General features: G+C 38.9%; 2 protein-coding genes and 3 pseudogenes across 5 annotated transcripts; all 5 read right to left on the bottom strand.

Annotated features, from left to right (window-relative positions):
• Window positions 1-634: 634 nt before the first annotated feature.
• On the bottom strand, window positions 635-20,846 carry LOC129428195 (UDP-glucuronosyltransferase). 4 transcript variants are annotated; one of them, XM_055185134.2, is made up of 5 exons: window positions 19,880-20,846; window positions 5,133-5,264; window positions 4,616-4,703; window positions 1,826-2,045; window positions 635-1,742 (listed from the first exon to the last, which is right to left on the bottom strand). In XM_055185134.2, exons 1-5 carry the CDS (start codon window positions 20,798-20,800, stop codon window positions 1,463-1,465), a joined length of 1,641 nt encoding a protein of 546 aa, XP_055041109.2. In that variant the 5' UTR covers window positions 20,801-20,846; the 3' UTR covers window positions 635-1,462. The 4 variants fall into 4 exon arrangements, with proteins under 4 accessions (XP_055041109.2, XP_055041110.2, XP_073732244.1 ...); XM_055185135.2 differs by lacking the exon at window positions 19,880-20,846 and adding an exon at window positions 15,837-16,774; XM_073876143.1 differs by lacking the exon at window positions 19,880-20,846 and adding an exon at window positions 13,435-14,397.
• On the bottom strand, window positions 10,117-11,248 carry LOC141369569 (UDP-glucuronosyltransferase 1A4-like; annotated as a pseudogene).
• LOC141369484 (UDP-glucuronosyltransferase 1A1 pseudogene) lies at window positions 17,752-19,847 on the bottom strand (annotated as a pseudogene).
• Window positions 20,847-20,980: 134 nt separating the features above from the next.
• On the bottom strand, window positions 20,981-23,611 carry LOC129428200 (UDP-glucuronosyltransferase 1A1 pseudogene; annotated as a pseudogene).
• A 308-nt stretch (window positions 23,612-23,919) lies between these two features.
• Window positions 23,920-25,376, bottom strand: LOC141369483 (UDP-glucuronosyltransferase 1A6-like). Its single transcript, XM_073876144.1, has 2 exons — window positions 24,281-25,376; window positions 23,920-24,030 (listed from the first exon to the last, which is right to left on the bottom strand). Exons 1-2 carry the CDS (start codon window positions 25,175-25,177, stop codon window positions 23,935-23,937), a joined length of 993 nt encoding a protein of 330 aa, XP_073732245.1. The 5' UTR covers window positions 25,178-25,376; the 3' UTR covers window positions 23,920-23,934.
• Between the last annotated feature and the right edge of the window lie 306 nt (window positions 25,377-25,682).

Below are 25,682 nucleotides of genomic sequence, written 5' to 3'. Positions count from 1 at the left end.
GGATGAGTAAATAATTACAGAATTTTCATTTTAAAGTGAACTAAAGGGAGATTTCAACCAAGAATGAAAAATCTGTCATTATCTCTAATGTTGTTAACAAAACTGTATTAATTTTTTGTTCTGATGAAAGGAAGATATTTTGAGGAATGTTTGTAACCAAACCATTTGCAAGCCCCATTCACTTCCATAGTATTCTTTTTTTCCTACTATGGAGGTGAATGGTGCTTCTGATTGGTTTGGTCGCAAACGTTCCTCAAAATGTCTTCCTTTGTGTTCATCAGAACAAAGAAATTTAAACAGGTTTGTAACAACATGAGAGTAAGAAAGAAGTTTTTGGGTAAACTATCCCTTTAAAAACATACCCAACTCTGCATTGAGACACCATTTATTTCAATATCAGTTTAAAAAGTACTAAAGACTTATTTGTTTTTTGCACAAAGTGCAAAATTAGTGTATGAAAATAGTACTTGAAAGTGTATTTTAGCGCACTTTCTTTTACCTGATATTGCATTAAATTTAAACACCGAATATTACAACCATTGTTATTCCTCCAGCTTCCAACCACACAAATAACATGCTAAAACATATGACTCTGTTCTCTTATTAGTATTAAAGAAAAACGACAATAAAACTGTTTGTATTTCTGTGGTTTTTAATCAAACATTTTACAGCTTATTCCTTTTTCCAGTTCAACAAGTGTAATTTTTAACATTGTAAGAAGCTAAAAAACGTTTTCTTTTAAAAGTTAATTCATGGTGATCATTAAGCAAAATATTATTATGCATTGGAGCAAAGTTCAGTGCCGAGGGAAAGATGTAAAAAATCAGTGCATTGAATTTACTGCAGAAATAGCTTAAAACTGAATGAGCTTGTTTCCCTTTCCATTAAAGACAATTCAAGGTTTCAATTGGAGCTCGCATTTAAAGGACTAAACCCATTCCTGTTGCTCAACAGCAACCATTTTGCCATTGACCTCAGTGTTGCCAATAAAATCTTCCTCAACTTTACCATGCAAAGGGTTTTGGCAGTCCAGAGCTGTGCGTTACAGATTTGGTCCCACATACAGTACAGTAGTTGTAGTGTGTGAGTATGGAGAGTAAATAGATCATCATTATTTAACATATGGCTTGCACTACACTTAAATTCGAAAATCAAAAACATAAAACATTGAGAATAAGAAAACTTTAAAAATAATAAAAATCAATACAGTTGTGTTCTCCTTCACAGCTTTTTATTATTGTAATTCTTCTTCTTACTGAAAGCATTTGACGCCCACAACAAAGCTTTATTTATCCATACTGGTGTGTTCAGTGAAACTGCTTGACAATAGTGAAATGCGATCCCTGTAACGTTAGAAGATGGCTGGCTCAAATACTGGAAATCAAGTTTTATTCTCACAACTTTAGCACTTTTCTAAAAAAACTTTATAAGCACCAGTATTTAAGTTTTCATATCTATATGATTAATCTGCCTTCCTCTTCTGGGTTTTCCTGAAACACTTTCTACAGCACATGGCACAGCATTTAAATGACACTATGGTTACAATCAGCACGACACAGAGCAGGAAGCCAATCACATCTAGACTGTGATACTGCAACCAGTTCAGGTCATGAGCAGCAGGTCTCAGGTGATCCGCACCCTTGTGTCTCATAACAAACTCTGTCCAGTGGACTGCGAGGTCCAGGGGCTGTATGGGCCGGTCGTTGTGTATAGCCGACAGTTTCTTCATTTTTTCTTTATAGCTGCAGAAAACAGCGAAAAAGGTAAGGAGTCCGAAAAGTTGACAAAATTAACATAAACACCAAAATTCATGTCAAACTCTAACCTGCTGTTGGTAATAACTGTGTTGAGGGCATCGACCAGTGCTTCCGAGGTGATTTCGTGGATGTCGAGGATCACTCCGACTCCTCGAGACGCAACGCGGTGCACGTTGTCATTCTGGTCACCAAAAAGTGGAAGCATCACCATGGGAACCCCATTACAGATGCCCTCATAGATACCATGCGTTCCACCATGAGTGATGAAGGCTTTTGCTTTAGGATGACCTTTAAGAAATTACAAAAAATAGTTTTGGATTAGATGCATTGGTTTTGAAGTGGCTGTTAGATTTAACCAAGGACAAAATACTTAAAGGGACAGCTCCCCTAGAATTAAAAATGTGATTTTTACAGTTTTGGAATCCATTCAGTTGATCTCCAAGTCTGGCGGTACCACTCTTAGCACAGCCTAGCACAATTCACTGAACATGATTAGACCACTAGCATCACGCTAAAATAATAACCAAAGAGTTTTGATATTTTTCCCATCCAAAACTTGACTCTTTTGTAGTTACATCGCATACTAAGACCGATGGAAAATTAAAAGTTGTGATTTTCTAAGCAGATATGGCTAGGGGACTATTTTCGGCTGCTGCGTAATATCATTGCGCCTGCTGCAGCCATGTTACAGCAGCAAAGTCCTTGATTATTACGCCAGAATGAGAGTATAGTTCGTAACCATATCGGCCTAGAAAATAGCGACTTTAATTTTCTGTCGGTCTTAGCACACAATTCAACCACAGAAGAGTCACATCTTAAATAGGAAAAACATCGAACTCTTTGGTTATTTTTAGCGTGATGCCAATGGTCCAATCAGATTCAATGAATTATGCCAAGCCATGCCAAAAATGGTACCGCCAGACCCAGAGATCAGCTGAATGGATTCCATAAAAAACATTTATGTAAATAAAATAGATGCCGACTATGGGCGCTTGCCAGGTTTTTTTTGCTAAGCGCGTTGGTTGCTATGATACTTCTGCTTTGTTTATCAGTTGTTGAACGATGCGCTGGTTGGTTGTTGTGATGTTTGTCCCGCCCCTCCTCCACTGTGATTGGACAGGTGAGTGAGAAGTGACATTGACGACCTAAGCATTTCACCCAAGTTGAACTTTTTTTAAAATCTCGACGCACAGCGCTGAACGCGAAAAAACACGGAGTGCCGTGGCTCAGCATGGAGAAAACCGGCCAGCTGCTGGTATTTTTGTAAAGCGCTGCGTTTTTCAAATAAACCTTTTTTCCGCACCGAGTGCCGGTGCTCGGCGGCAACCAAAGCCCTCAGTGTGCACGCCCCCTTTTTTTCTGCTGACTGCCAGCTTTCTTTGGCTGAGTGCAGAAAAAAACACCAGCAGCTGGCTTTTTTGAAAAACACCACGCTTCAATTGGAAACAATTAAAAACATACGCCAGCCGCCGGCCTAAAATCTCTAATGGTCATTTGAGTACATGTGAACTCTGCCACTTGAATCTTGGTGCATACCAAACAAAATAAAATGAATCAAAAACAGGAAGTGATAACAAGATGCGACCCCCAAACTCACACAATTTGTTAACATAGAAAGAGTAGGCCCTATTTATTATATATTTATTTGTATGTATAATAGAGGAATTCCGTTTTGACTCTTTTTATAGATAAACATAGCTCTTTTGTGAGTTTTCCAGTGTGAACACACTAGGCATTTTGGAAACGATTTTTAAAAGTTTTTTAGGTCTGACTGGACCAAACAAACCAAGAAAACTGTACTACAAGTGTAAACACACCCTTGAAAAAGCAAAACGGCACACACATTATTTTTGATTTCGGAAAAATCTGAATACTACACTCATAGAAAGGATGTGTTAATTTTTTACACATCTTTGTGCGTTAAGCTTTTAACACATTATTTGTAATTTTAACACATTATGTGTCACTTTGTGTTGATTTTGTGTTAAAAAATAACACAAGATGTGTTAAAAGTAACACAAAATGTGTTGTTTCAATAATAACACAGATTGGTGGATTCTTTTTAACACATTCGTTCTAAGAGTGTACAAAGTTGCATAAAACAAGTAAATAAATATTTGCCAATGGGGTAAGAAGAATCTTTTGAATTAAATCATTTTTCTTACCACACTGGCGGACAACTTTTTCTTGATTTAAGTAAAAACATCACAAACTTTTTTTTTTTCTGTGAAAACTAGACTCGACTCTAAACTCGAATACAAAGGAATCAAAAGACGCCTAATGTGTCAGAGCATCCTAATTCTTTCATTAAAATATTAAAATAATTTTCCAGTACTCTGTAAAGCTGGTGGGTTCAATGCAAATATAACTGAAGTTAATAGGATTATGGCTAACATCATGCGTCTGAATGGATTTTACTCTCCGGTCACTGAAATTATACCTGACATGCCAAACAAATGAGACTTTACACAGTTTGTTTAACAAAAGCTGCTTATGTGTTATTCATTTACTGATCGGTGTTGAAACAGCAGGAATTTGTGACTGGCAATAAGGGATAAGCCCTGCTGAATTTCACCGTAATTCATTCCAACACTGCTTTAGCAAAAAAAGACAAATTCATTTCCAAACAAATCAAAAGTTCCTTATTCAGAAGTCACGAGTCGATGCTCAAAAACTTTTCCAGGTGGAACATTTTACCCTGACTTGGTGACATAGTTATACAAAAACCAGGCCAATTTTTTATTTTTTTAGCTAGCCTATAACTTTTTTGTGCTCAATATGCATTTGACTGTATAACGTACGTGACCTTCACCTTAATGCAAATCATGCCGTCAAAACACTAAACATGTGGAACTCACCAAGTAAGTCGTTCTGTGGAAGCCACTTCATAAGCTTGACATTTTTCGGTACGTTCTCAGGGATCTCGCCCGTGTACCGCCAAAGAACCTGAAGAGATTGAGCCATTCAACAGAACATTTTAATCCAAAGCAACTTGTGGACATGGCTAGGTAATGACTTTTAAAAAGCGACAGTGAAAATTTTGTTTGTCTTACTGAAATACTATCGCACCGCCTCACCCATGATAATGGGATCCAGATGTTTTTCTGCCTCTAGCTAAAGCTATGCGTGCAACCTTCACTTAATTTACACTTTAACATGCTGGAAAAACCACTGGCCAAACTGGGTTTATAAAAAACCACATCCTTGACTGGGAGATGATGGGAATGGGCTCGTGTCACGCACCACACTGCTTGCACGGGAGGTACTGCTCAAAAAGCTTATCAGGCTTTGTATTACTATTTTAAACTTCTGGTTCCTTAAAATAACTGATTTGGGATGTGGGGCATCATTATATTTCTTAAAATTGTTTCTCACCCTCTGTGGGATCATACTGAAAGCATTGAAGAAGATCTCCGCTTTTTCTTTTGGCATAGAGGCGATGAGGGAACCAAGGGTGAACACCACAAACCCATCTTCTCCTGAACCCTCCACAAACTCCTCCACCTCCTACACAGAGAAAACAAGATGATTAATAAAACTACTGTATGCTTAAATAAAATCTCACGTTTTGAGGAGTGACATTGAATCATTGCACAGAAACAATTCAAGGAAAAGTTGCAAAAACATTTATAAATATTTGGACTTTCCCTTCGTTGCATTACTCATAATGTGTCCATTATGTTATTATACTATTATCATAACCGTCATTATTAAATAAGCATTACATCTTCCTTCTTGTGATTGGCTAAGATCACCACTCCTCAATCTTAGCACGCTATGCTAAAGCTTTCTCTATTATACTTACTTCCTTCTGCTTAAGATAATAAATGCTTGGTATCGTTCCTAAATTATGTCTCAGGGTTTGTAACCGCATACACCCAATACCAAAAAAGTCCAAATGTACTTTCCAGATTATATAACTGGAACAAGAATGTTGCTAGTTCAGTTTCATTATTTATGTTTCAGATTTGCAAAATGCAATGTAATTTAGTGTAAATGGTATAAAAAGTACCAAACCATTGTGCACTGTATAGTTTGCAAAGTCATTATATTGATAAAAAAAAGTAGGCTATAGTAGAATTCTAGGTATTGTCCTCTGGGAAGGAAGGGTGGCTAGCAAGAAAACAAACAAAGACAAAGAAACAGAAGGAGGGGTTTGCAAGAATACCATAGGCGCACAATGTTACCTTAGGCAACCATCGGTACCCTGGAGAAAAGAGTCAGATTACTACTGGTTATATCTGTACTGTATGTAGATAAACACATTTCATGTTAGGGCAAAGCACCAATGTCAAGGCTAAAATTGAACCTAAATTTGCTGATATGACAAATGACTTCCTATGAACAAATAAACAGACTGATCTCAGTACTGACCATTCCACAACCTAATCACATGCACCACACGCATTCAGGTACACACACACCTATGAGGTACCAGTATGTACCTGTGAGATAAATTAAATAAACCTTTGAGGTACGAATACTGTATAGTTACAAATATGTACTTTTTAAAGATATGCAGGTTGCAGTGACCACATCTGTGCCTTTTTTCTGAGAGTGCACCTTTCTGCATGATGGTAACAGCAAAACTAAAAATACTAAAACATATTTCACTTTACTTAAAAAATGCATAAAAAAACACTTAATTTCAAAAGTTACTCTCCAAATGGGGCTGCATGCAAAGCCTGCTGGGAACTACATATCCAATGCCTATTTAGTAATGTCAACAAAAATAATTTGACATTAAAATTAAAGGAACATTTCACTTTTTTTGAAAACATGCTCATTTTCCAACTCCCAGAGAGTTAAACATTTGATTCTTACCGTTTTGGAATCCATTCAGCTGACCTCCAGATCCGGCACTAGCATTTTTAGCATAGCTTAGCACAATCTATTGAATCTGATTAGACCATTAGCATTGCGTTAAAAATAACCAAGAGCTTCGACACTTTTCCCATCCAAAACTTGACCCCTCTGTAGTCACATCGTGCACCAAGAAAATTAAAAGATGTGATTTTTTAGGCAGATATGGCTAGGAACTAATAATCAAGGACTTTGCTGATGTAAAATGGCTACTAGAGGCGCAATGATATTACGCACTGCCAGAAAAAAATCCCCTGCTATTGATAGTAACCAAGGAGACTATTTTTGGGCAGTGCGTAATATCAAAATCGTAACTTTTAATTTTCCGCCGGTCTTAGTACACAATGTAACTACAGAAGAGTCAAGCTTTAAATAGGAAAAACATCGAAACTCCTTGGTTATTTTTTAGCGCGATGCCAATGGTCCAATCAAATTCAATAGACTGTGCCAAGCCATGCCAAAAGTGCCAGCGCCAGACCCGGAGATCAGCTGAATGGATTCCAAAACAGCAAAAATCGAACTCTAGAGGAGCTAAAAAATTAGCACATTTATAAAAAAAGTGGAATGTCCCTTTAAGTTAACTTAATTTTTACCAATTTAAGGTTAAATACTTTTTTAATTAATGATTTTTTTTATAAATTATTTAATTTTAGTTCACATAAGGATGCACTAACTAAACTAGTATATTAACACTATACTGTATATATATATATATATTAGTAAAAAGCCAGAGTTACATTGACAAGACCCTATGAAAAAAGTATATTTTGCAACAAGATAATTTGTTCATCCTGACGAATTAAAAGCAGAGATCCAAAATGTGTACTTCTGTTGACTTACTGCATCAAGTTTGGAGTGCTTGGCACAATTGATGCCTCCGATGAAAAACATATTTGGCATGAGAGGTCTGGGGTACTCAAAAGTGAAGTCGTATCTAAGCAACCAGATAGCTCCCCGGCCGATGAGCTCCTGGTACGTCACGTCCACATTCAGGTATCTTGCGGCAAGTTCATCGAAACTGCCGTACATTATTTTACACAGGCCGATCTCCACGCCACTCATGATAAAATTCTGAACGCGCTCTCCAAAGCTCATTTTGTCAGTGCTGCCCGAGTGAAACCGAGGTACAAACGATGGAGGAGAAGGACACTGTGAGGCCAAAATGTCAAGGCCGCAAGGCATCCCTCGCAGGAAGTAGACAGCAGGGAGACCGAGTGCCGTGGCGATAATAGGCCCACATGGCAGAAAAGGGTCAGTGAGCAGCACCTCAAAATTCTCCTTCCTCAGTTTCTCCATCAGAGGTTCGTTATAAAGAAGCGACTCGCAACATTGCACCTGTGTTCCCGTGAAGTTCATCAACCTTTCCATTTGGACCAAAATGTCGGACAGTGCAGGGCTACGTTCGAAGACGTCCTTTTGAAATCCTCTTAAGCTGGTGGACATTTGCTCCTGGGAAATCTGTACCGGGAAGGTCTCCGTCCGGAAGAGATCCGAACTCTTGATCAAGAGGTTAGTCTCAGGTACCAGGACTACGAGGTCGTGACCCCTCTTGGCCAGTTGGGTGGCCAACACCTTCATGCTGAGCCAGTGGCTGCCTTCGACAGGCATGACCAGGACCCGGCCACCCTGAACAGGCCTCACCCAGGCGCCCAGCCAAAGCAGCAGCAGCCCTGAACCGAGCCCCCACACCAAACCCTCCTTCAGCATTACTGGGTCTGTCTAAGACCATACACAAGCACTGAAAGAAAAGGAGAGACAAACTCCTCCCCCCAAAAAATGGGCTGTGTTTAAACTCTCTCGTGTGTGACTGAGAAACAAGAGAGAGAGAGAGAGAAAAGAAAGAGGGAATGAGTTCATGTGAATCTTCCAATTTTTCACGAGAAAAACATTTCCTGAAAGAGAAAGTCCTCTGCACTGCCAGGACAGTGTTACACAACATCCTATTAAAAAATCTTTAGTAAGTCACAAAATCTCATCTTTATATACTTCCAAAAGGCTCTGAAGAGGTCTATCTGATATCTATCATCTGTCTTGTATTGTAAAACGGGTCAAAGTTTAGTCTTGCAATCATCACTAAGTAACACAACAGCAATTTCAGAAAAGCCCGAAGTCTGCCTGCTTCAGGTCAAAAATAACAACTCCTACCTACACCCCCCACTTCCCCTCAAACCCAGCTCGCGTGAGAAGCTCACCACTCCTTTCCTTCCCATCTCCCTATGCTAATAAGATAACCTGACACACTTCATGCATTGCGTGCGAGAAGCATTCATGAACCATTTCAAAACAGTCTAACATCCACAGCATATTTTTCATCTTGTATGTGGTCATTGTATCTCACGACACATTCCATGTTCAACATACTGTTCATACTGTACATACTTGATTCAATAAAACAACTCATTACACTTTAATAAATATAATAACAACTGTGCGTGGTACCCATATTATTTGCTAATTGCATGTACTACCTTTGCAGCTTTAAAGAAATTAAAACATGTTTACATTAAAACATAAAAAACTAAAGTGTGTTGAAATGCATAGCTTTAATTGATGTGTTGCCGTGATTTTAACTGAAACAGTAAATCAGGGGTTATTTTGTTTACCTCACAGGAATCTGATGAGAAATTGAAGTGAAGAATGATGTCATAGAAATTACTCATCTGTAGCGGAAATGAGAGACTGTAGGGGTTTGAATGTATATCTACTAACAGAGATTTTCTTTTAACAGGGAAAATCTTGAATTACTTGAATTTACTATGGTACACACATGCACACGCACACACAGCTTTGCACGCAAGCACTTATGGCACGCACAGACCTTTGCACGCACACAGTCACGCACGCACGCACGCTTCCATGTTTTACTTCCATAAACCTAATGTCTTTTATACTGGACAAATTGTATATTCTTATCCCCTTCCCCAAATTCTAGGGGCATTCCTAGGATCAGATGGAATGAGAACATGACCCCACAAACACAGCAAATATTTTTAATTATGGAAAATTGCTTTCAGTCCTTTAGTTGTCCAGATTGATCTTTAACCACCTTTTTGGTGGGTTTTTTCCCCTTCACTTCTGCCTGTCATTTCCTCTTTCATTCTTCCTGTTGGTCAAGCCTTTTACTTTGTGTCTGTTCTTTTTTACATTCCCATTTTTTAATCCCGATGCAATCACTTTGTGTTGTCAACAGTGCCACCTGCAGGCCGGAACACATACTGTACTGTTTAAAAACTCGACACAGGCTTACAGGCGCTTTTGACAGAATAAACCACTCGTAAAATCACCAAAGTTCTACCGCACACAGACGGTTTTTGTGACTTGGAAAACACCTTAGAAGTAATGATAATAAAATCGATTACATTTGTGAATTAAAAGTTTTTTATCTTTAAAGATCAGAGGCGTACGCACCTTTGTATTCAAAGTATAATACACACAAACAAAAGCCGAACACTACAACTAGGGCCAGAGTATAACCAAGTAAGACAAAGTTACCCATTTAAAGCCTCGTGCAAACTCTTGCAATATGGTTACACAACATTTGTATTACTCGCTGCCAGCCAGACACAACACTAAACAGCTGGACTGAGCTCAAGCATGGAACTACAAGACAGAGAGAACAGTGACCCCTGTCGGAGTTTCCTGGAACAACATTTTGAAAAATACTGGATTTTTATTTATTTAACTGGATTTTATATATTTGTATTATGTAAAACATACGCTCTCTCTTTTATTTGTAATTTTTTTCATATAAACAACAATTACTTATTTGTTTAAATTCTTTAGCTAAAAACTATAAAAGAAATCCATACAATGTACTTTTGTCAGTGGATTCCTTATTTCACAGTTAATTCCTCTTATAAGCACCATAATGGGCATCATCGGTTTGGGGGGAAGTCCAGGATGAAATCATACCGCATCAGCCAAACAGCAGCACTGCTCAGGATCTCCATCCAAGTTTCGTGTAAGGAATCGTGGGACATAAGATGGAGGGTTTGGGCAAGCTATGGCCGTAGCATCAATCGCCCTTAATATGTACATGGCTGATAGTGAAAGATTATATGCCAGTACGGGCCCTATTGTAAAAGGCTGGATCCGTTAAAACAGCATCAAACTTTTGCTCTCTTAGTAAGTCAATCAACTCCTGGGTCTTGAAGAGACTTTTAGCTGTAAAGGGATCAAATTCAAATATCATCTTCATCTGGTTCACCTTTCATCAGGAGAGAATATTCTGCTGTTATTTGATTAAACAAATCCCTGCTGTACGAGACAGGAAACTTTTTTTGTGACGTAATGTTTACATGGACCCACATGCAAGCTTATCTCTGGGATCACCACGATTACTGTGTGATCCCATTTCTTTTGCCACAGCCTTTACTCATGTCCAGTGACTTCCATCTAGAGGAACCACTAATAGTTTCCCAGTCTAACCATTCTTCCCAGTAGCGGAGTCTTTTCCAGCTCCGCAAAACAAATTATATTGACCACCACATAAAAAATGCTCTGCAGTCCATCTTTTAACACAAAGCTATTCTCATCTTCTGCCGATATGCAACTATACATCTGAACTACTACGTGTCTATTTGTTTTACCGCTGTATTTGCTAATAATTCAACAACTGGTTTTCCCATTATTATTAGACAATAGAGCATTGTAACCATGGATGTTTGAACTATGTTCAATGATACAACAAAGCAGTTCAAGGATAGATCCACAGATGCAAGGACAACTAAAGTGCCCCATAAATAAAGCCAACGTCATCTTTGTGCACTGCAAAAAAATGACTTTCTTACTTAGTATTTTTGTCTTGTTTTCAGTAGAAATATCTAAAAAATCTTAAATTAAGATGCTTTTTCTTGATGAGCAAAATGACCTAAGTAAATAAGTCTAGTTTTAAGACAAATAATATACAATTTAAGTGAAATTGTTCTTAAAACAAGCAAAATTATCTGCCAATGGGGTGAGAGAAAAAATTGTGAAATAAGATTTCTTTTAAGTAAAATTTTCTCACTCCATTGACAGATATTTTTGCTTGTTTTAAGCACAAATTCATTTAAATTGTATATTTTTTGTCTAAAAACTAGTATTATTTTCTTAGGTCATTTTGCTTATCAAGAAAACACATCTTGATTTAAAAATTTTTAGATATTTCTACTGAAAACAAGACAAAAATAACTAAGTAAGAAAGTCATTTTTTTGCAGTGTGTCTTAATTTTAACATCACTAAAGACGATTAATCTTACAGCCCTCGATTTGTGTCTCTACTAGGTGATTTTTTTTTCCTTTACATTATTCCTTATTTTCTTTAAAAATTCCACACAGGATTTGCAAAGTACTTAGATCTGCCAGTTTAGCTACCATTCTTGAAAGAATGAGTTAACAGCTTGTAACATACAAAGGTAACCACTTAGTCGCTATAAAATGGAGAGAAAAGTCTCAATACCTACAATACAACCACAAAGACAGTCAGTGAATGACTTGGTACAAAGTCTCTTTTGCTTAACTGGATGAGATCCAAGACCTTTGTCTCTTTAAATCCTCCTGGAATAACGTTCAAAATACAACAGAGAAATGGTTTTAAAGAAAACGAGCGATAGTCAATAGTGATATAGCCTACTAAATAATGGTTTTAACTACAAATAGATCTTAGTACCTTTTAAAGAGACACTCCACTTTAAAAAAAAAACATGCTTATTTTCCAGCTCCCCTAGAGTTACACATTTAATTTTTACCGTTTTGGAATCCATTCAGCTGATCTCCGGGTCTGGCGGTACCACTTTTAGCATACCTTAGCACAATCCATTAAATCTGATTAGACCATTAGCATCGCGCTCAAAATTAATCAAAGAGTTTCGATATTTTTTGTATTTTAAAACTTGACTCTTCTGTAGTTACATTGCATATTAAGACTGACAGAAAATTAAAAGTTGCATTTTTTTAGGCCGAGATGGCTAGGAACTATACTCTCATTCTGGCATAATAATCAAAGACTTTGCTTCTGTAACATGCCTGCAGCAGGCGCAATGATATTACACACTGCCCGAAAATAGTCCCCTTGGTTACTTTCAATAGCAGGGGACTACTTTCAGGCGCTGCGTAATATCATTGCGCCTGCTGCAGCCATTTTTTGTGCTATGCTAATGGTCTAATCAGATTCAATGGATTACGCTAAGCTATGCTAAAAGTGGTACCGCTAGACCTGGAGATTGGCTTAAAATAATGTCTTGTGGTGTGATAAAGATGACGCAACAGCCTGTGTAAATTCAGCACGTTGTGCGAGGATACCCAAAACAACAATGGTCGCCTACAAGACGGTGCTTGTGTTGCTCAAAATCCTTTTTATTAACGCTTCTCCAAAGTTTACAATCTTTTGGTGTTTTATAGTCCAGGGTCACTTGTACTGAATAAAAAAACGCAACACTATGATGCAAGCAACATGTCTAGAAAATACTCAATTTTGGTGACCAGTTTGTTTTTTAAAGTATAAGTAAGTATATACACACACACAAATGCCAAGCACTACTAAAACTAGAGCCAAGGTAAAACAACTTATGTTTTATAACCCAGTAAGAGCCAGTGACCTAGTCAAAGCCAGATGCAAATTTCTGCAAAAGACAGTGTGGGTTACAATATTTTCATTTTTATCATTTCCTCCCTCCCAGTCAGAGACAACACTAACAGCAGGACTGCAACTTGTTTAACAGGGAGTGACCCCAGTCCAATTTACACATTCACAAATATCTAGCTATTTTATTAATGTTCTCTATTTAGTATCTTTTCTTTTCTATAAAAACAAAGGAAATCCTTACAAATGTACCTTTGTCAGTGGATTCCTTATTTCACAGTTAATTCCCCCTATAAGCACCGTGTTGGGCATCATTGGTTTGGGGAACTCCAGGGTGAAATCATACCGCATCAACCAGATGGCAGCACTGCTCAGGATCTCCATCACGCTCACATCGCTCTGAATAAAGTTGGATGTTATTTCCTCATAGGGCCCGTACATCATCTTACAGAGCGGCACTTCCAACATGGTTGCAAACATGTTAACCACACGCTGACCAAAGGTCATACGATCTGTGTTAAGTGTAAAAAAACGTGGCACATAAGATGGAGGGTTGGGGCAACCATCAAGGCCACACGGCATCGCCCTTAACATGTACACTGCTGGTACCGAAAGATTATAAGCCAGTATGGCCCCTATGGGTAAGACAGGATCCGTTAAAACAGCATCAAACTTTTGCTCTCTTAGGAAGTCAATCAACTCCTGGTTCTTGAAGAGACTTTCAGCTGTAGACGCCATTAAATCAAACATCTTCTTCATCTGGTTCATCTTTGACACGACGCTCATAACAAAGGAATCTTCCAACGTTGTCATTCGATGAGAATATTCTGCTGTTATTTTACTAAACATTTCCTGGCTGTATGAGACAGGAAACTTTTTTGTGATGTAGTGTTTACCTGGACCCATACGCATGCTGATCTCTGGCATCACCACGATTACTGTGTGACCCCTGCGGCCCATTTCTTCTGCCACAGCCTTTACTCCTGTCCAGTGACTCCCATCTAGAGGAACCACTAATAGCTTCCCAGCCCAATCATTTGTCCCAGCAGCCTCAGTATGTTTCAGCAAAATTATACTGCCCACCAGATAGAAAAATATTCTGCAGGCCATTTTTAACGTAAAGCTCTTCTGTCCTACTGCCGACGTGCACCTTTACCTCTGAGTCTGTTTGTCTTACTGCTGTGTGTGCAAAAGTTCAAACGCTTGCTTTTACAATTATTATCAAATAGATAGCAAGGACACTGATGGCACATAGATTGGCTTTCAGTCGGTTAGTGGCTAGATATATGAAGTAGGAGGGATCTTTTAAATACACTCCCGGACAAAAGTCTTGTCGCTTGTGTACAAATTGACCTAAAGTGCCGCTAAAATATATTTCTAATCAAGATTTGTTTTCAAGAAATGGCTAATTTGAATCCCAACAGCTTTTGTAATAATGTTTCAGTGCAAAAACTGTCAAAAAGTATTCTAATATTCACAGCTTGGCAAAGCCCATTGAGTCCATTTTTGCAAAGACAAAAGTGTTGTCGCCGTGTTATATAAGCTTAACTTGTGACTAATAATGGATCAATTAGGTCTCAGTTGTGTATAAAAAGAACCCCAGTACACTAGACCTTCTTATCAACTGCAACTAGACCTCGGCAAACATGCCTAATATTCACCCTGTGACTAAAAGTTTTGATTATCAAGAGGCTGAAGACCAGATGCAATGCTGATGTGGCAAACACCTTCAAACCTTCAATTTAATGGTTCTTATGGGAATTGCATTGGCTTTAATGAAAATTATAGTGGTCTTTGTGGGTCTTTACTGGTAATGTGTTGGGTTCTATTAGTGGGAGCTTATCTGGCGGATGGGAACCTACGTGTTCTTAATGTCAAAAAACTTTATTTACACCTGTGTCGTTACAACAGAATGCAGCAGACACACTCACCTTATGTTTTCTATAAATTCATTATCCTGCCTCATTAAAACATAAACATTGCAAATAACATCCGAAGTAACAATTAATTTACGTACACATATCTTAAAAATTAATCTTGTGTGACTTATATGCTGTAAACTGGGTGAATTTAGATCATGATAAGTCAATGACGCATGGCATAGCAAGATGGCAGCTCGAACTTTTCCGGTGGCTTTACCTCGCTGTTACATAAAGCGTTCTATGCGTAATCCAGTCATTTATAGCTATCAGTGATGAAAACCCAGCTAAAGTCATTTTTTACTGTTTTTTACATAAAACCATGATAACCTTGATTTCTTTATTATTGACTGAGTAAGGTCATGTCAGATTGAAATCAAACTTTGATGCTTCCAACCTCAGAATTAGATTATAAGACTTAAGCCTGAATTTCACAGACAGGGTAAAAAATATATTTTTATCATTCCCTTCCTGCACACTAACAGCTGGACTAAGCTGATGTTTATCTTCAGGCCTGAAACTACAACAGAGAGAACAGTGACCCCTAGAGATTTTTCTGAAATAACATTTACCAATAAACTGGATTTTATTTATTTAACTGAATTTTCTTGATATCATTTTTTTCATGTTTTCTATTTTTGTCTTTATGTAAAAAACTGTAATTATTTTCATATAAGCACCAATCCCTTCTTTCATTTCTTTACTATAAAAACAAAGTAAATCCTTACAATGTACCTTTGTCAGTGGATTTCTAATGTCACAGTTAATTCCTCCTATAAGCACCATATTGGGCATCATTGGTTTGGGGAACTCCAGGGTGAAATCATACCGCATCAGCCAAACAGCAGCACTGCTCAGGATCTCCATCAAGCTCACATCTCTCTGAATAAAGTTGGATTTTAATTCCTCAAAGGGTCCGTACATCATCTTACAGAGCGGCACTTCCAGCATAGTTACTAGCATGTTAACCACACGCTGACCAAAGGTCATACGATCTATGTTTCGTGTAAGGAAGCGTGGGACATAAGACGGAGGGTTGGGGCAAGCTGTAGCTGTAGTATCAAGGCCACACGGCATCCCCCTTAACATGTTCACCACCGGTACTGAAAGATTATACGCCAGTATGGGCCCTATCGGCAAAGCTGGATCCGTTAAAACTGCATCAAACTTTTGCTCTCTTAGGAAGTCAATCAACTCCTGGTTATTGAAGAGATTTTCCGCTATAGAGGCCACAAATTCAAACATCTTCTTCATCTGGTTCACCTTTGACACGACGCTTATCAGGAGGGAATCCTCTGAGGTTGTAACATCATGAGAATTTACTTGCATCATTTGATTGAAAAAATCCCGGCTGAATGGGACAGGAAACATTTTTGTGATGTAATGTTTACCTGGACCCATACGCATGCTGATCTCTGGCATCACCACGATTACTGTGTGACCCCTGCGGCCCATTTCTTCTGCCACAGCCTTTAGCCCTGTCCAGTGACTTCCATCTAGAGGAACCACTAATAGCTTCCCAGTCCAATTATTCGTCCCAGCAGCGCGAGTCTGTTCCATGGCCGCAAAACAAATTAAACTGACCACCAGATATAAAAATGCTCTGTAGTCCATCTTTTCGCTTAGCTATCCGCCTGCCACTGCACAACTTTACATCTGTGTGTCGGTTTGTCTTACTGTGTACAAAAGTTCAAATGGTTGCTTTACTAGTTATTATCATAAAGATAGCAAGTAAAGCAATGGCATATAGATTGCTTTCCAGCCTGTTAGTGGCTTATTATGAAAGGTGGGAGGGATCTTTTAAACCAATAAACAATTTTCTAGTATTAGAAAGCTTAAATTGATTATTCAAAAGTATACAAAGGAAGCAAATGTCTTTGTACAAAGTAAATCTGTCAAAAAAAAAGACGAATATACTGGTTGTCTGCTGCACCTCAATGCTTTGTTCTAGATGTTTGAACTTTGTTCAAGGAAAAACTAAACTGCAACACCATGATGCAGCAGTTTTTCTCTAACAGAGCTGTTTTCTAGTTTTCTCATGATTTACAAGATAAAGATACCACTTTAGCTTTGACTTGAAAATTTAATAAAAGTTTAAAAGCAACCCTTTCGGCCACTTCCACACCAGGAAGTGTCTGCACAAATAGTTTACATTTCAGATTGTAAAATTATTTTTACCCTGTCTGTGAAATCCAGGCTTACGTCTCATCATCTAATTCTGACCTCAAGAACATCAAAATTTGATTTCAATCTGATCTTAAAAAAATGACTCTCTTACATTGTATTTTTGTCTTGTTGTCAGTACAAATATCTAAAAATTATTAAATCAATGGGGTATAAAAATAATCTTGAAATAAGTAACATTTTCTTAAAAAATCTTCTTATTTTTTTACCCCATTGGGAGATTTATTTGCTTGTTTTAACCTCCTACAGAGTATATACAGACCCAAAGCACACTACATAAAGAAATCAATTTGTATTAAAAGTATAGATAAGTACACACACACACACACACACACACACACACACACACACACACACACACACACACACACACACACACACACACACACACACACACACACACAAATGTTAAGCACAACTAAAACTAGAGCCAAAATACAACAATATATGTTTTATAACCCAATAAGGCCAGTGACCCGGTCAAAGCAAAACTGCAAAAGAGAGTGTGGGTTTTAACGTGACCCTGCGTGTGAAAACCCAGCTAAAGACATTTTTTTAGATTTACAGTTTTCTACATAAAAACTTTATTTTACATAGAAATAATAATATAAAGAACATTCTGTGAAAGCATAACCTTGGAATCAAATTTTTATGCTCTTAATCTCAGAATTAGATTATAAGACTTTAGTCTGCATTTCACAGACAGGGTCACAAATATCTTATTTTCCTCAAACCCTCTCTGCCAGATGCAACACTGAACTAGGCTGATGTTCACCATCAGGAAACCACAATTATAAGAGAGACAACAGTGACCCCCGTTGAGATTTTTCTGGAACAACATTTACTTCTAAACTGGATTTTATTGATACTGGTTTTCTATTGTGTCTTTAAGTTACAAACACTGTAATTATTTTTATTTATGCACCAATCACCCGTTTAATTTTTCTACTATAAAAACAAATTAAATCTTTACAATGTAGCCTACCTTTGTCAGTGGATTTCTAATGTCACAGTTAATTCCCCCTATAAGCACCATATTGGGCATCAATGGTTTGGGGAAGTCCAGGGTGAAATCATACCGCATCAGCCAAACAGCAGCACTGCTCAGGATCTCCATCAAGCTCACATCTCTCTGAATAAAGTTGGATTGTATTTCCTCAAAGAGTCCGTACACAATCTTACAGATCGGCACTTCCAGCATAGTTACTAGCATGTTAACCACACGCTGACCAAAGGTCATACGATCTATGTTTCGTGTATGGAAGCGTGGGACATAAGACGGAGGGCTGGGGCAAGATATAACTCTAGGATCAAGGCCACACGGCATCCCCCTTAACATGTTCACCACCGGAACTGAAAGATTATACGCTAGTATGGGCCCTATTGGCAAGACTGGATCCGTTAAAACAGCATTAAACTTTTGCTCTCTTAGGAAGTCAATCAACTCCTGGTTCTTGAGGAGACTTTCAGCTGTAGAGGCCACAAATTCAAACATTTTCTTCATCTGGTTCACTTTTGACACGACGCTCATCAAGAGGGAATCCTCTGAGGTTGTAACATGATGAGAGCTTTCTGACATCATTTGATTGAAAAAATCCCGGCTGTATGGGACAGGAAACATTTTTGTGATGTAATGTTTACCTGGACCCATACGCATGCTGATCTCTGGCATCACCACGATTACTGTGTGACCCCTGCGGCCCATTTCTTCTGCCACAGCCTTTAGCCCTGTCCAGTGACTTCCATCTAGAGGAACCACTAATAGTTTCCCAGTCCAATTATTCGTCCCGGCAGCGTAAGTCTGTTCCAGGCCCGCAAAACAAATTAAACTGACCACCAGATATAATAATGCTTTGTAGTCCATCTTTTAAGCATAGATGTCTGTGTGCCACTGCGCAACTTTACATTTGTGTGTTGGTTTGTCTTACTGCTGTGTGTTCAAAAGTTTAAATGGATGTTTAAATAGTTATTATCGTAAGGAGAGCAAGTAAAGCAAAGGCACATGGACTGCCTTCAAGCCTGTTAGTGGCTTATTATGAAAGGTGGGAGGGATCTTTTAAACCAATGAACAATTAGTATTATTAGAAAAGCTTAAATGTATTATTCAAAAGAAAGCAAATGTCTTTGTACAAAGTAAATCTGTCAAAAAAAAATTTGACCGATATACTGGTTGTCCCCTGCAAGACATGTCAGGGTAATGATCACAATAACGCCAATGTAAACAAGACACCATTCCCTCATGGCTTTGTTCTAGATGTTTGAACTTTGTTCAAGGATAAAACTAACCTGCAACGCATGATTCAGCAGTTTTTCCCTAACAGCTGTTTTCTAGTTTTCCCATTATTTACAAGATAAAGATACCACTTTATCTTTGACTTGAAAATTTAATAAAGTTTAAAAGCAACTTGTTCAGGGACTTCCACAACAGGAGCCTCACAATCTAATTCTTACATCAGGAGCATCAGCGTTTGATTTCAATCTGATCTTACTCAAATATTAAAGATATCAAGGTTATATTTTTACAGATTGTTCTTTACATTATGTACAGATCATGACTTTAGCTGTAAAATGTATGCATTTATTCTTGCACGTACCTTAGTTAGAGAGCTTTTCACTGCACAGTTAATTCCCCCTATTAGGACCGTGTTGGGCATCCTTGGTTTAGGAAACTCCAGGGTGAAATCATACCGCATAAGCCATATTGCACCACTGCGCAGAATCTCTGTCAGACTCACATCTCTCTGTAGGAAACGAGACGCCACGTTCTCACTAGACCAGTATGACACTTTGCAGACAACAGGTTCCACAATGCTAACTAAGGCGTTTAGCACACGCTGGTGGAAAGACATACGGTCTGAGTTTTTTGTAAAGAACCGTGGGACGTAAGAAAGAGGTTCTGGACAGGCCGTGGCAGTCGAGTCTAGTCCACAGGGTAGGCCTCGTAGCATATATACGGCGGGTAAAGAGAGATTATAAGCCAGTATGGCACCAGTTGGCACAGTTGGGCTGGTGAGAACGGCATCAAAGTTCTGCTTTCTCAGGTAATCGACCAGCTCTTTGTTAAACAGGAGACTCTCAGCTGTGACTATTTGGAAGTTCACAAATTTCCTTATGTTACTAATTTTGGTGCTGATCTTCTCCAACAATGGTAGCTCTTTGTTCACAACAGCATTCCGGGCTGGGAGCTCCTCCAGTTCTTCCTGTCCATACGGAACCGGGAACATTTTGGTCGTGTAGTGTTTTCCGGGTCCAAGTCGTATACTGACCTCTGGAATGACCACCGTCACTTTGTGACCCCTGCGGCCCATCTCCTCTGCAACAGCCTTGACGCCAGTCCAGTGGCTTCCGTCCATGGGAACCACTAAGAGTTTACCAGTCCAACCAGTTTTTTCAGGCTGTGTCTTTTCTCCCACAGATGCAAAGGTGACCATGAAGTGCCCCAAAAACACAGCCAATGTCCATTTCATCTTCACGCCACCAGTTTTAAAAATTTCTAAAGAGTGCAGGTCTTGCATTAATCTATTTGCATCTTTCCCCTTCAATGTGCTTCAAAAATAAATAAATTGATTAAGCCTTGTATTTTGAATGAATTCCATGCAGGATTACCAATGTAGACTTTGTGTACAAAGTCCTGCCCATCTTTTGCCTTATTGGCTAAGATCCATGACCTTTGTCTCGTTTTACCTCCAGCCTGAATTTGCCTACAAGCTGAGAGTGAAGGGGGGATATGTGGTCTTCACATTTCAAATTAAACAGCATTTTGCCCATACTTTCTCATATATTACATACATTGTATAACACAATCAAACAAATTGGATCAAGCCACATTGTTCTGTTATAATTTAGCAAGCAGTTTGAATAAAAGTGAGAAACAATCCTGTTAAAACCAACAGAAACCATCACCGAAGTTTAATGGATTTAATGGTTAAAATGGGAATTTTATATTGGGTTTTAATGTAAACTATACTCTGGTTTAGGTGTTATTCTGTTAATGGGTTGGGTTCTGTTACAGAATGTTTTATTGGTTCCCATCCAGCAGATAACATAAATTTGTAAGCTACTAAAATAAGTAATGTTGTAATGGTTTTTATTGTAAACAACAATACGATCTGTAATGGAAACCCTTAGAATTTGTAGGAGTTATTTCTGCAAGTAAGTTAGAGGGGCAGTTAACTGAGCTGTGTTGTTAAGTCATGCTTCAAACTCAATGCTGTTTTGCAAAGTCATGCTTCAAACTCAATTTCTCTAATGACACAGCATGCTAGTAGTAATCCATTGTTAACACATCACGCCTCACCTGTTCCCGAGCATGCGCGCGTCACATCTATCTCCAAAGCATGCGTAGATAGTCGAGTTACAATCGCAATAAAATGCAGTAACCGACGAGGAGGTACTCCAGGGCTATGCTTCTACAGAGACGAACCCCTAAAGAAGAGGAATTTTAAAAAAACATAGGTGCCTCTGTCCCCAGTTAGGGTTATTTAAATCAGTGTTTCCCAAACCTGGTCCCTCCCAAAAAGTTTTAGATGTCTCCTTATTTAACGCACCTGATTTAACCTTGTTAGGGAGACATTTGGAAAGCGCAATGTAAACTGCCGCTTTTTTGCCCGCCAAACAGTTACGTGACTAAAATAGGCTTGTAGGACTTTATGCGGCGCCGCAGGAAACGACAGCCGGATGGCGTCAAACACTGCGAGAGCGATTCGAGAAATCATACGGAGGAGTCTGCTTTAAATTGCTCTCGCGGAACTTTGACGTCATACGCCTGTCGGTGCTTGAGGCTGTGCGGCCGTCTGATGTGTGTGAGCATTCAAAAAAGAGGTTCCATACCAAATAATTGATAATGTAAGCGGTCTTATCCTTGCCTAAAGCTAAGGATTTTGCTATGTCGGAGTCCGGAAACATATTTCGAAACAGCTCTCAAATGCCTTCGTTCAAATTGAAAAATTGGTGTTTAGTTGCCCCCCCAAAAAATATTTTAAAAGTCTAGTCATTCAGGGCTCCAGACAAACTTTTGTTATTAGGAGCACTGTAGCCCCTGACTGAAAATTTTAGGAGTGCAAGCAAAAAATTTAGGGCATACCTAAAATCAGCCTGCAGTGCAATTATTCCCATTTTTCCCAAAATAACTATTACTGAAAAATACGAAATAGACTTAACTCTATGCAGTTGCTGCACATGTCATTATGCACAATTGATGAAACTTTACTGGTAATGTGTTGGGTTCTATTAACGGGATCTTATCTGGTGGATGGGACCATACTTAAATCCTATGGAAATAAGACCCAAAGCACACTACATAAAGAAATGTTGTAATGGTTTTAAGGGAAATCAGGTGATAATTTAATAGTGATTGATCTTCACAATGTAGCCTACCTTTGTCAGTGGATTTCTAATGTCACAGTTAATTCCCCCTATAAGCACCATATTGGGCATCAATGGTTTGGGGAAGTCCAGGGCGAAATCATACCGCATCAGCCAAACAGCAGCACTGCTCAGGATCTCCATCAAGCTCACATCTCTCTGAATAAAGTTGGATTGTATTTCCTCAAAGAGTCCGTACACAATCTTACAGAGCGGCACTTCCAGCATAGTTACTAGCATGTTAACCACACGCTGACCAAAGGTCATACGATCTATGTTTCGTGTATGGAAGCGTGGGACATAAGACGGAGGGCTGGGGCAAGATATAACTCTAGGATCAAGGCCACACGGCATCCCCCTTAACATGTTCACCACCGGTACTGAAAGATTATACGCCAGTATGGGCCCTATTGGCAAGACTGGATCCGTTAAAACAGCATCAAACTTTTGCTCTCTTAGGAAGTCAATCAACTCCTGGTTCTTGAGGAGACTTTCAGCTGTAGAGGCCACAAATTCAAACATTTTCTTCATCTGGTTCACCTTTGACACAACGCTCATCAGGAGGGAATCCTCTGAGGTTGTAACATGATGAGAATTTTCTTCCATCATTTGATTGAAAAAATCCTGGCTGTAAGGGACAGGAAACATTTTTGTGATGTAGTGTTTACCTGGACCCATACGGATGCTGATCTCTGGCATCACCACGATTACTGTGTGACCCCTGCGGCCCATTTCTTCTGCCACAGCCTTTAGCCCTGTCCAATGACTTCCATCTAGAGGAACCACTAATAGCTTCCCAGTCCAATTATTCGTCCCAGCAGCGTGAGTCTGTTCCAGCGCCGCAAAACAAATTAAACTGACCACCAGATATAAAAATGCTCTGTAGTCCATCTTTTCAGCATAGAGGTCCGTCTGCCACTGCGCAACTTTACATCTGTGTGTTGTTGGTTTGTCTTACTAGTGTGTGTTCAAAAAGTTTAAATGAATGTTTAAACAGTTATTATCGTAAGGAGCGCAAGTAAAGCAATGGCACATAGACTGCCTTCCAACCTGTTAGTGGCTTATTATGAAAGGTGGGAGGGATCTTTTAAACCAATGAACAATTTTATAGTATTATTAGAAAGGCTTAAATGCATTATTCAAAAGAAAGCAAATGTCTTTGTACAAAGTAAATCTGTCAAAAAAAATTTTGACCGATATACTGGTTGTCCGCTGCAAGACATGTCAGGGTAATGATTACAATAACGCCAATGTAAACAAGACACCATTCCCTCATGGCTTTGTTCTATATGTTTGAACTTTGTTCAAGGATAAAACTAACCTGCAACGCATGATTCGGCAGTTTTTCCCTAACATAGCTATTTTCTAGCTTTCCAATTATCTACAAGAAAAAGACACCACTTTAGCTTTGACTTGAAAATTTAATAAAGTTTAAAAGCAACCCGTTCAGGGACTTCCACAACAGGAGCCTCACAATCTAATTCTTACATCAGGAGCATCAACGTTTGATTTCAATCTGATCTTACTCAAATATTAAAGATATCAAGGTTATATTTTTTCAGATTGTTCTTTACATTATGTACAGATCATGACTTTAGCTGTAAAATGTATGCATTTATTCTTGCACTTACCTTAGTTAGAGAGCTTTTCACTGCACAGTTAATTCCCCCTATTAGGACCGTGTTGGGCATCATTGGTTTAGGAAACTCCAGGGTGAAATCATACCGCATTAGCCATATTGCACCACTGCGCAGGATCTCTGTGATACTCACATCTCTCTGTAGGAAACGAGATGCCATGTTCTCACTAGACCAGTATGTCACTTTGCAAAGCACAGGTTCCACAATGCTAACTAAGGCGTTTAGCACACGTTGGCGGAAAGACATCCGGTCTGAGCTTTTTGTAAAGAACCGTGGGACGTAAGAAAGAGGTTCTGGACAGGCCGTGGCAGTCGAGTCTAGTCCACAGGGTAGGCCTCGTAGCATATACACGGCGGGTAAAGAGAGATTATAAGCCAGTATGGCACCAGTTGGCACAGCTGGGCTGGTGAGAACGGCATCAAAGTTCTGCTTTCTCAGGTAATCGACCAGCTCTTTGTTAAACAGGAGACTCTCAGCTGTGACTCTTAGGAAATCCACAAAGCTCATCATGTTACTGATTCTGGTGGTGATCTTCTCCATGAAAGGTAGCTCTTTGCTCACAGCAGCATTCCGGGCTTGGAGCTGCTTCAGTTCTTCCTGTCCATATGGAACCGGGAACATTTTGGTAGTGTAGTGTTTTCCGGGTCCAAGTCGTATACTGACCTCTGGAATGACCACCGTCACTTTGTGACCCCTGCGGCCCATCTCTTCTGCAACAGCCTTGACGCCAGTCCAGTGGCTTCCGTCCATGGGAACCACTAAGAGTTTACCAGTCCAACCAGATTTTCCAGGCTGTGTCTTTTCTCCAACAGATGCAAAGGCGACCAAGAAGTGCCCCAAAAACACAGCCAATTTCAATTTCATCTTCACGCCACCAGTTTTAAACATCACTAAAGAGTGCAGGTCTTGCAGTAATCTATTTGCTTCTTTCCCCTTCAATGTGCTTCAAAAATAAATAAATAGATTAAGCCTTGAGTGAATTCCAGGCAGGATTACCAAAGTAGACTTAGATCTGCAAGTTTAGTGACCATTCAAAAAAGTAAACATAAGAAAAACAAGTTAACAGGCAACTTGTACATTGGTAACCACTTACAGTAGGCACTTCAGCTGAGATGGAGGGGAAGTGTGTCAATAAATACAATCAGTGATCACAATGACTAATCATAGCCTAGCACTGAAGGATTTAGGTACAAAGTCCTGTTCATCTTTTGCCTTATTGGCTGAGATCCATGACCTTTGTCGTGTTTTACCTCCAGCCTGAATTTGCCTACAAGCAGAGAGAGAAGGGGGGATATGTGGTCTTCACATTTCAAATTAAACAGATTTTGCCCATACTTTCTCATATATTACATACATTGTATAACACAAGCAAACAAATTGGATCAAGCCACAT

The sequence above is a fragment of the Misgurnus anguillicaudatus genome, chromosome 14 (genome assembly GCF_027580225.2).
Source record: "Misgurnus anguillicaudatus chromosome 14, ASM2758022v2, whole genome shotgun sequence".
Taxonomy (NCBI): Eukaryota; Metazoa; Chordata; class Actinopteri; order Cypriniformes; family Cobitidae; genus Misgurnus; species Misgurnus anguillicaudatus.
This window is presented reverse-complemented; position numbering and strand designations above follow the sequence as displayed.

Excerpts from the sequence above, each read along its gene's own strand:
- LOC129428195 (XM_055185134.2), bottom strand. The coding sequence starts at position 20,800 with ATGCAAGACCTGCACTCTTTAGAAATTTTTAAAACTGGTGGCGTGAAG. Across the intron at positions 4,704-5,132 it reads TCAGTATGATCCCACAGAGG|GTTCTTTGGCGGTACACGGG; the intron begins GTGAGAAACAAT and ends CAATCTCTTCAG. Across the intron at positions 2,046-4,615 it reads TCCACAGAACGACTTACTTG|GTCATCCTAAAGCAAAAGCC; the intron begins GTGAGTTCCACA and ends AATTTCTTAAAG.
- LOC141369483 (XM_073876144.1), bottom strand. The coding sequence starts at position 25,177 with ATGTTTAAAACTGGTGGCGTGAAGATGAAATTGAAATTGGCTGTGTTT. Across the intron at positions 24,031-24,280 it reads TGAAAAGCTCTCTAACTAAG|ATAATTGGAAAGCTAGAAAA; the intron begins GTAAGTGCAAGA and ends TTTTTCTTGTAG.